Here is an 11,060-nt window from a genome sequence, read left to right as displayed (position 1 = left end):
TTCTAATTGAATAGCTCGGGTGTTACAGCCAAAAGGTACCACCCTTTTTCACACCCGTTAAATTATAGAGGCCAATGAATTACTCCTTTAAAGTAACTAGGGGGTAAATTTACTAAATGTTGCCCATAGCATCCAATCCGACTGTCTATCATTTCTCTATTACATCCTAGAAAACGATAGACAGAAGCTGATTGGTTGCTATGGGCAACATCACCACTTTTCATTTTTAGAAACTTTAGTAAATGTACTCCTAGGACTTCACCTGTAATATGTGCAGCAAAAAGATTCCGTGATTGAACAAAAATATATGGCAAAATTAAAACAGACCATTATCTAGATCTCTGTTGTCTCACAGCACACAGGAGCTCATAAGAAAAATGTGCAAACACCACACTTAATGCCTATTGGACAGGGAACTTGTCACCAGGCTCTACATCACTTTTTAATGATGACATGTGTTTATGTATTTGAAGTGCATGTACGGTCGTGAAATCCTTATAGCTAATCTCATAGCAGGAGAGCCATGATACACAGACGACCAGCCAAGACTATAGCACGTCATAACTTCAAGCTCAACAGTGAAACAGAGCTGAGACATCAGCTGAAAATGCGGGTGAAGGGGGGTATAGAGGAAAGCTATATAGTCCGTGCACTGCTTCAAAAACAGAATGCAATACAAACTGGTGACAGACCTGCATTGGAAGAATGGCATACCGATCCTTCCAAAATTGTCATTAAAAACATGAAAACTAGAAAACTGAAGATTTTTTTACTTTGTGGATCACAGTTTGTATAAACACCATACACACACAGAAATAAAAATGATGACACTAAAGTCACGAAGTCCAAGCAGATTAAATTCTACTTCGAAACAATAATAATAAAAATAATACTGCAACTCCATAATATACATATGAAATATAAAGTAAGTGGGCGTGTTTTAGAATAATTGACAATTCTGTACAGTTGCACTCAAGAAAATATATTATACACCTATGTTTGGTTTGTCTTTTTACATTTTGGGAAAAAGATTCTCATTATGTTGAATTACAAAAGTAGGCAATACAGATCCTGTATAAATCCTATTAGGTCCATCTAAAGATATTTCAACAGAAACCATAACAGAGCAACATAATCATTCAAACAAACACTAATAAATGCAAAAGATATTTGCATTATTGTAGATTCTATTTTCCATCCATCAGTATAAAATTTAATTCGAGTTAAGTTCACATAAATGCACAGCAACTTCATTAGGTTAAAGCATTTAGACCAGCAAGAAAGTTCTAAGCGTTCTAAAGCTTCAGATCCGGAGCCATGGACAGGGAAATCAGTTGTGACAGATCTTGAAATCACGAAGGTCAGTAACATACTGAACTGAAGTCGTGGGTCAGTCGTCTACATCTGTGCGGCAGCCCACTCATGTATGTGGCTGTCTATTCTTGTGAGGCTACGTTTGAGGTGATGTTGCAGCAAGGAGCTGCTGACACAGCAATGCGTTGTGGCGCTGAAGATATTCGATTGTATCACCTTGTTTCTCAATGACTTCTTCTAAGCTTGCTCCGTCACTAGAGAAAACAAAAATAATGGAATACAAGCACTGATAAGTGTGACCCATACATAGGATAAAAGTATATTGTCTGCATAAGGTTTTTGAAAACAATGTATATAATACTGATTTAAAATACTGGCAAATAAAGCATTGCTTCTGCAGTAACACAAAACAGTTCCTTTTTTTGTATTTCAGCTTTTTGATTTCTGTAATTTATAAGATTTAATGGCTCCACAATTTATTGGAATGTTTTGTACCCAGTGCATATAACTTCTTTTCAGTCCTGTGGGTTATATTTTATGTATATTAATGCTGGTGCTATTGGGTTAAAGTTACAAACAGTGGCACTCCTACTTACGTTTGGTTTGCAGCACATAGGTAAAACCCGCCACTGGTTACAAATGAATTTAATTAAGTGCCGTTTTCTTGACTAGTCGAAAAAACGGCACTAATTAGACACAGGGTATTCAATTTTGGGCACTTTCGTCCGTTTTTTTAATCCATTTTCGCCCATGCAGTTTCACTTTTTTTTTGTTGAATCGGCATGGGAGAAAATGGCGCCAAAAACAGGAGAAACGCCAAAACACGTGCATCAGCGGAGAATTCGCAGATACATGTGGTTTTTGCCAGTGCCGGATTTTTCGTCCAGTCCAAAAAATGTCACAGGCAATAAACAGGTCAAATGTAAATTCGACCTAAAAATGGGCAAAAAGTGCACATAAAATAATAAAGAGAGTTGTAGAGGGGGTGTAGAGATGGATCTTGATCCAGAGGCACCAACAGGCTAAAGCTTTAGACTGTCACAGAATACATTGCGGGGCATCCTCTATAACCCCGCCTCCAGGCACTTTGAGCTCAGTTTTGTTAACCAGTCCAATGCAGAAGTAGGTAAAAGAGAAGGCAGATGTTAGTCACACAGAATCATATTCTCATGACAGGAGACAGGACTAGCAGCTAATACAAACCCAAAGAAGCTAAGTGCGTCAGGGTGGGCGCCCTGTGGAACCCAGGGTACCTCACAGAAAATTATTAACCATGGTAAGTCTACCATAAGTCTTCTTTTCTGCAGCGGGGTACACCGAGTTCCACAGGGAATACATCGGGGATGTCCTAAAGCAGTTCCTCAAGGGATGGGCTGCACCTTAGCGGGTATGAGAACCCGGCGTCCAAAGGAAGCATCCTGGAAGGCGGAAGTATCAAAGGCCTAGAAACTAATAAATATGTTCACTGAGGACCATGTAGCCGCACTGCACAATTGTTTTGCGGACACGCCTCGACGGGCCGCCCAAGAGTGTCCAACAGACCGAGTAGAATGGGCTTTAATAGCAGCAGGAGCTGGGAGTCCAGCCTGCGTAAATGCTTGTGCAATCACCATTCTAATCCATCTGGCCAAGGTTTGCTTAGTCGCAGGCCAGCCACGTTTGTAGAAACCAAACAGTACAAAGAGGGTATCTGACCTCTTGACAGATGCAGTCCTCTCCACATATATACGGAAAGCCTGTACCACATCCAAAGACCGTTCTTTGGAGGACAATTCGGAAGAGATGAAGGCTGGAACCACAATCTCTTGATTAAGGTGAAAAGATGACACCACCTTAGGTAAATAACCAGGGCAAGTTCTAAGAACTGCTCGGTCACAATGAAATATCAAAAAGGGTGGACCACAGGACAAAGCGCCAAAGTCTAACACCCTTCTAGCAGAGGCAATAGCCAGCAGAAACAGGACCTTGGTTGAAAGCCATTTAAGGTCCACTGACTCAAAAGGTTCAAATGGAGACTCTTGCAGAGCATTCAGGACAACAGACAAATCCCATCGAGCCATGGGAGGGACATAGGGAGGTTGAATCCGCAGTACGCCCTGAGTGAATGTATGAACGTCAGGTATAGACGCAATTTTTCTCTGAAACCACACCGACAAGGCAGATATACGAACCATGAGGGAGGCCAGACAAAGTCCTAAATTCAGGCCTTGTTGCAAAAACGCCAGGAGTCTAGAAGTACTGAATTTGTAAGCATCGTAATTCTTAGCAGCACAACAGGTGAAGTAAGAATTCTAGACCCTATAATAAATCCGCGCAGATGCCAGTTTGCGGGCACTCAGCATAGGTTGGATGACCGCCTCGGAGAATCCTTTGGCCGTCAGGAGTAAAGCTTCAAGAGCCATGCCATCAACGCCAGTCTGGCCAGGTCTGGATAGACACAAGAGCCCTGAACGAGGAAGGCGTTGAGTAAGTAGAAGAGGACGCTCTATCGATAGACCCTGCAGGTCTGAGAACCAATGCCGTCTGGGCCATGCTGTAGCAACTAGAAGTAGTATTCCTCCTTATTGTTTGAACTTCCATAGTATCCTGGGCAGGAGTGACACTGGAGGGAACACGTTGGGCAGCCGAAAGTTCCATGGAATTGCCATAGCGTCCACGAACTCTATTTGAGGATCCCTGGTTTTTGATCCGAAGACCGGAACATTGTGATAGTGTCGAGACGCCATCAGGTCTACATCTGGTAGGCCCCACTTGTTCACTAGAAAGACTTATTGATGAAGACTCCACTCTCTGGCGTGCACGTCCTGACGACTGAGGAAATCACATTCCCAGTTGAGGACTCCCGAAATGAACATTGCCGATATTGCCGGCAGAAGGCGTTCTGCCCAACAAAGGATTTTAGACACTTCCATCATTGCCATGCGGCTTCGAGTGTCGCCCTGATGGTTTATGTACGCCGTGATTGCGTGGTCTCACAGTACTTGAACAGGCCTGTTCTGTATCAGATCCAGGGCAAGAGACAAAGTATTGAACACTGCACACAATTCCAGAATGTTTATTGGGAGGAGTGATTCCTTCATGGTCCACCGACCCTAGAAAGAGTGTTGCTCAACAACAAGCCCCCAACCCTTCAGACTGGCGTCCGTAGTCAGTAGGAACCAGTTGGGGGTCCAGAAGGGACGGCCCCTGCTCAACTGCTGGTCCTGTAGCCACCAGGTCAGCGACAGGTGAAGCTCCGAAGTCCAGGAGATCATGTGAGACCTGATCCAATGAGGCAGGCCATCCTACTTGGAAAGGATTAACCTCTGTAGAGGGCGGGAATGGAATTGAGCGTACTCTACCATGTCGAAAGCCGACACCATGAGGCCTAGTACTTGCATCACAGAGTGTACCGACACTCTTGGACGAGAAAGGAAGTATCTAAACCTGTCCTGAAGTTTCAGGACCTTCTCTGGAGATGGAAACAGCCATTGACTGTGTACGTCCAGTAGTGCCCCAAGGTGTAACATGCTCTGAGCAGGGACCAGCGACTACTTCTTCCAGTTGATAAGCCACCCGTGGGCTTGTAGGAAGTTTACAGTCAGTTGTAGATGACTGAGCAGGACATCACGGGAGTTTGCCAGAATCAGCAAATCGTCCACATACGGCAGGATCCTGACTCCCTGGCGAAGGAGATGACCCATCATCACGGCCATAACCTTGGTGAATACCCGAGGGGCCGTGGCCAGTCCAAACGGCAGAGCCTGGAATTGATAGTGAAGGTTGACAATAGCAAACTGCAGACATTGCTGATGCAATATGGCAATATGCATATGCAGGTAAGCATCTTGTATAACCAGGGATACCATATAGTCTCCGAATCCATGGCCAGTACAATTGAGCGCAGTATTTCCACACGGAACTTGGACACACTCACAAACTTGTTCAGTGATTTGAGGTTGAGAATAAGCCGGAAAGACCCATCAAGTTTCGGGACTAGAAACAGGGTCGAGTAGTATCCTCTGCCTCTCTGGGAGAGAGGTACCGGCACTACCACTCCTTTATCCAGGAGGGAACGCACAACCATCAGTGGAGCTTGCGCCTATAACGAATCTGAAGGGATAACTGATGTGCAGAACTGGTGAGGGGGACGTCTCTGGGAAGAGACTGCGAACCCCCTGAGAAACAACTTCTCACACCCATGCGTCTGAAGTGGTCATTAACCTGACCTGGATGAATCATAGAAGTCGGCCCCCCATCCTGGGATCCCCCAGTGGGAGGCCTGTCCCGTCATGCAGCAGGCTTGTCATGAGAAGCAGGCAGACGAGCAGCCGAGGTCTTGGGCTTAGTGGTTGTTGGGAGCACGAGACAATCTCGGTTATGCCTAACATTCGCTTTCCCTTAAGGCCGAAAGCAGAGAAAAGTGGTACCTTTTGCCTTCTGTGCAGAAGGAGTAAGCAGTTGGGAGAAAGGCAGTCGTAGTAACTGCCGATTCAGACCCCATTTTTAATTAGGTCTTCCCCAAATAAGATGTCTCCAGTAAAAGGGGAATACCTCCAAGGATGGAGTCCAGGTCCACCATCCAGGACCTCAAACACAGAATACGGTGAGCCAGGACAGATGTATTCGACGCCTTGGCAGCCAACACACCCGCCTCAGGGGATGCCTTCTGGTGAAGAAAAAGGTGGCGGTGGTATTGTGAGACAGGGGATGTCTGGCAATGTCGGATATATCCTCGGGCAGCTCTTCCTCCAATGAATGATCCAGTCATCAATCTATTTTGCAGCCCCAAGAGGACGTAATCGTGGTCTATGTTCAACACTTGTAATGGGAGTAACAGACTTCAGGCATCCCTCCACATGCTTACCTGTCGGTTCCTACAGTGAGGGGACAGTGGTGAGAGGCAGAGTGGACGACACCCGATGGGTGATACACGAGTTCACTAGCAGTGAATTACCTACTCGTTATATTAATCTGCAGGGGGAGGATATTGAGCTAATGCCCGTTGTAGACAGGGGGAATGTCTTCCCTGGATTAGACCAGGAGTCTTGTCTGATGTACACTTAATGGTCAGATTGTGGTAACAGAGTTTTAATTACCCTGTGACGGGTGACCATATCAGTTTGCTTAACCACAGTAGGGGAATCCTCCTATTATCAGTGATTTGTAGGATTTGTTAACCAGTAACCACAAGAGCAGTGGTATCAATTAGCAATGCAAAATCCTTGTTAGGAACACCTAATACAGGGACTGACAGGACAGCATGATCCCCCTCTCCTCAGATAAAATATCAGAGAGATTATTGGATAGGGAGGAAGAAGCAGCCCGCTCAGATGACCCAGAGACACGGGTGTGACCTGGAATAGGGTTTTGCCTGACCAGGGAATGAGTAATACGCTACAATCTGTGAGGCAAAATGTTCCCGCCCAAAGCAGATTAACCATGGGGACATCAGAGACTGTAATGTTACATGTGACCCCATAGGGGGCATAAAGCGTTCAACTAGAGAACCCAGTAGGTTTGAGAATGCAGCTTAGGTTGGCTCCTGATTGATTACAGGACTGACTGGGAGATGTATGAGACATAGCACACAGACCATCACACAAAACTTCCCCCTCAGGTAAATCCGTTGCGTATGCTCTGCAGGATGCAGGAGCGTCCCCAGATTTACTGCCCTACATGTTAAACATTATACACAAATGCAACAGAGAGCGGTTTACTACGATGAAGCCAGAAAGAGTACAATACCTGCGAATAAATCAGTTAGCATGTGACTGAGTACCCAGTACACATCACCTGCAAATAAATCCGGTATTATGTGACTGAGTACACAGTAGAATATACGTAACAGGTTAATACTGATGCACTATATATGGAATCAGACGCACCTAGTCCCCAGGGTACAGTGATAGATATATCTGGAATACACCGTAGTGAAATCACATAGCAGATACAGGCACACACAGTCACGTTTGCAATGCAGATAATTATTTTCATGACAATAAAAATAGGATTTTAATACCTACCAGTAAATCCTTTTCTCTTAGTCCGTAGAGGATGCTGGGGACGCTTCAAGAACCATGGGGTATAGACTGGATCCGCAGGATACATGGGCACTTTAAGACTTTGAATGGGTGTGAACTGGCTCCTCCCTCTATGCCCCTCCTCCAGCCTCCAGTTTAAGTAACTGTGCCCAGGGAGACGGACATTTCGAGGAAAGAATTTATTGTTAAACCACGGTGAGCATCTTACCAGCTCACACCTCCAGTATGCCGCAGAACATGGCATTCAATAGAACACCAGCCGACGGCATTAAGAATATGCAGCAATATGCTGACATAAAGCATAACACAACCTGTGTGTAAACACAACCAATAACAGCATAACGCATGCCACGGCATGAATAGCGTCAGCAACAGGCTGACTTAAACGCCATGTGTGTAACCATACCCAATAACTGCAGATACAGTACGCACTGGGACGGGCGCCCAGCATCCTCTACGGACTAAGAAAAAAGGATTTACCAGTAGGTATTAAAATCCTATTTTCTCATACATCCTAGAGGATGCTGAGGACGCTTCAAGAACCACAGGGTTTATACCAAAGCTCTAGAACGGGCGGGAGAGTGCGGATGACTCTGCAGCACTGATTGACCAAACAAGAGGTCCTCACCAGCCAGGGTATCAAACTTTGCAAAGGTGTTTGAACCCGACCACGTAGCTGCTCGGCAAAGCTGTAATGCCGAGATCCCTCGGGCAGCCGCCCAGGATGCGCCCACCTTTCTGGTAGAATGGGTCTTCACCGATTTCGGTAACGGCAATTCAGCCGTAAAATGAGCCAGCTGAATCGTATTACAGATCCAGCGTGTAATAGTCTGCTTGGAAGCAGGAGCCCAAATCTTGTTGGGAGCATACAGGACAAACAGAGCCTCCATTGTCCTAATCTGAGCCGTTCTGGCGACATAAATTTTCAAAGCTCTGACCACATCGAGAGACTTCTATTCTGTCAAGACTTCAGTAACCACTGGCACCACAATAGGTTGGTTCATGTGAAACGATGAACCCACTTTTGGCAGAAATTGCTGACGAGTTCTCAACTCCGCTCCATCCGTATGGAAGATTAAATAGGGGCACTTGTGGGACAAAGCCGCCGATTCAGACACCCGCCTTGCGGATGCCAAGGCCAACAGCAGGACCACTTTCCAAGTGACGAATTACAACTTTACCTTACGTAAAGGTTCAAAACAATGAGATTGCCGGAACTGCAACACCAAATTAAGACCCCATGGAGCTCCAGGGGGGCACAAAGGGAGGATGGATGTGTAACACTTCTTTTACGAAAGTTCAAATTTTTGTAAATGAGGCCAATTGTTTTTGGAATAAAACTGATAAGGCTGAATCTGAACCTTAATCGAGCCCAACTTAAGACCCGCATCCACACCATCTTGTGAAAAAAGGAGAAAACAATCCCACTGGAATCTTCCGTAGAAGCCTTCTTGGATTCGCACCAAAACACATACTTTCTCCAAATACGGTGGTAATGTTTTTACGTTACTCCGCTACTGGTCTGAAGAAAAGTAGGGATGACTTCATTGGAAATATCCTCTCGGCTAGGATCCGGCGTTCATCTGAAGATCCGGATACCAGGTCCTCTTAGGCCAGTCTGGAACAATGAGGATCACCTGAACCTTTGTTCTTCTTATGATCTTTAGCATTTTTGGAAAAAAATGGAAGCAGAGGGGACGCATAGACCGACTGAAACACCCACGGAGTCTTTAGGGCGTCAACTGCTATTGCTTGAGGGTCCCTTGACCTGTAACTATCTCTGAAGCTTCTTATTGAGGCGAGACGTCATCTTGTCTATTATAGGAATCCCTCAACGACTTGTCACTTCTGTGAAAACCTCTGAATGAAGACACCACTCTCCTGGATGAAGAACGTGTCTGCCGAGGAAGCCTGCTTCCCAGTTGTCCACCCCTGGAACGAACACCGCTGACAGAGCGTGCATATGATTTCGTCGCCCAGCGGAAAATCTTTCTGGCTTCTGCCATTGCTGCTTCGGTTTTTGTTTGTAGAAAACCGTTATAAATGGCCCTTACCTCTAGACCATTAATGTGGTGACAAGTATCCTAACTTGACCCTCTTCCTTGGAAGTATTCCTCCTGTGTGACAGCTTCTCCGCCTCTAAGGCATGCATCCGTGGTCCCTAGGATCCAGTCCTGGAACCCGAACCTGTGCTTTTGAGAACCGCTACCACAGGAGTGAAACTCTGGTCTTGAAAAAACAGGATTATCCCAGGTGGAAACCGGACCAATTGTCCAACTGGTCCCGCTAAAAACACTCTGGCATTTAACCTGCTCACTGAATGGCCTCGTAGGCCGCAACCATCTTTTTCATCAACGGAATGTAATGATGGATTGACCCTGTTGCAGATCTGACCCGACTCTGGATCCTCAGAGCTTTTTCCACTGGAAGAAACAAACGCTCAACAGTTCTGTATCTAACAGTATTTCCAACGCCGACAACCGCGTTGTTGGGATCAACAGTGATTCTGGCAAATTCAGGAGCCAACCACTTTGTTGAAGAACTGTCAGGGAGAATGCAACGTTTTGCACCACTTGGTTTCTTGACCTCGCCGTAATCAGGAGAGCGTCCCAGTACAGAATAATAATGACTCTTTTACTATCAAAGGAAAACCATAATACCGCCATCACTCTGGTGAATTGGTAATGACAATCCTGAAAAGCAAACCCAGGTAAGCCTAATGCGGAAGAAACCGTAATTAGACCCCCTTTCTCCTTTTTCCGATTGGAGATCCCTGCGCTGAGAGATTCCAGCTTGCAGTTCAACTTCTTAAGTAGAATTTTTGGGGATTTTAGAGATAGGATTGTTCTGACAGAGCCGTCCGGCCTCAGGAACACGAAAAAGCTTGAATAACAGCTTCTTTTTTTTTTTTGTGCGACTTGGACAGCAGGACAATGACCTGATCCTGACACAACTCTTGTATGGCGTCGCATACTACCTCCCCATCCAGAGGAGAATCGGTAAGGTCTATTTGAAAAAATCGGTGCGGGGAAACGTCTGGAAACTGCAGTATGTCCCCCTTGGGACTCTATTCTTAAACTCACTGGTCCATGTCCGATCCAGGACTGACTGAAGAGTATTATATGTGGTCCCACCGGTGTGGGCTCCCGCAAGATAGACCCAGCGTCATGCGGTGGATGTGGCAGAAACAGAGGATGATTTCTGCGTCTGCGAACTTGAAGACTGCTGACCTCTTACCTTTTCACCTTCCTCTACCTGCAAAGAAAGGGAAATCCGTATCTATTCGGTCGAAATGACTGCATCCTACAATAATGCGTCACTAACCGTTGTGAGGAACATAGGACAAGGAGGTAGACTTACCAGTGGTATCTGCCGAGATCAACTTAACAAGGCCATCCCCAAACCAGGTTTCACCTTCATAGGGAAGAGACTCCAGTTCTTCTCGGAGTCAGCCTCAGCATTCCATTGGTGAATCCACAACCCCCTCCTAGTCGAGACCGCCATGGAAGTGGCCCGCGAACCCAAGAGTCCTATATCCCTTGTGGTCGCACGGCAGTCTGCTGCAATGTTATAGATATGACCCAACTTAAGGAGTACCCTGCATACAACTACCCCCCCATGCGCACGTAATGCAAGTATAATCAACGTACACGCGGACACATAATTAGAGTATCACATATCTTCCTGCATACGATCCTTTGTGACAGGGCCCCGTGCAGAACA

General features: G+C 45.8%; 1 protein-coding gene across 1 annotated transcript in view; it reads right to left on the bottom strand.

Annotated features, from left to right (window-relative positions):
- Nucleotides 1-754: 754 nt before the first annotated feature.
- TMEM192 (transmembrane protein 192) overlaps nucleotides 755-11,060 on the bottom strand; it is a 221,969-nt gene continuing 211,663 nt past the window's right edge. The window contains exon 6 of the mRNA XM_063920433.1: nucleotides 755-1,568. Coding sequence (XP_063776503.1) covers nucleotides 1,451-1,568 — 118 coding nt within the window. The 3' untranslated portion in view covers nucleotides 755-1,450. The remainder of the gene's footprint in view (nucleotides 1,569-11,060) is intronic.

The sequence above is a fragment of the Pseudophryne corroboree genome, chromosome 1 (assembly GCF_028390025.1).
Source record: "Pseudophryne corroboree isolate aPseCor3 chromosome 1, aPseCor3.hap2, whole genome shotgun sequence".
Taxonomy (NCBI): Eukaryota; Metazoa; Chordata; class Amphibia; order Anura; family Myobatrachidae; genus Pseudophryne; species Pseudophryne corroboree.
Note: the sequence above shows the minus strand (reverse complement) of the source record. Positions and strands in the feature narration are given on the sequence as shown.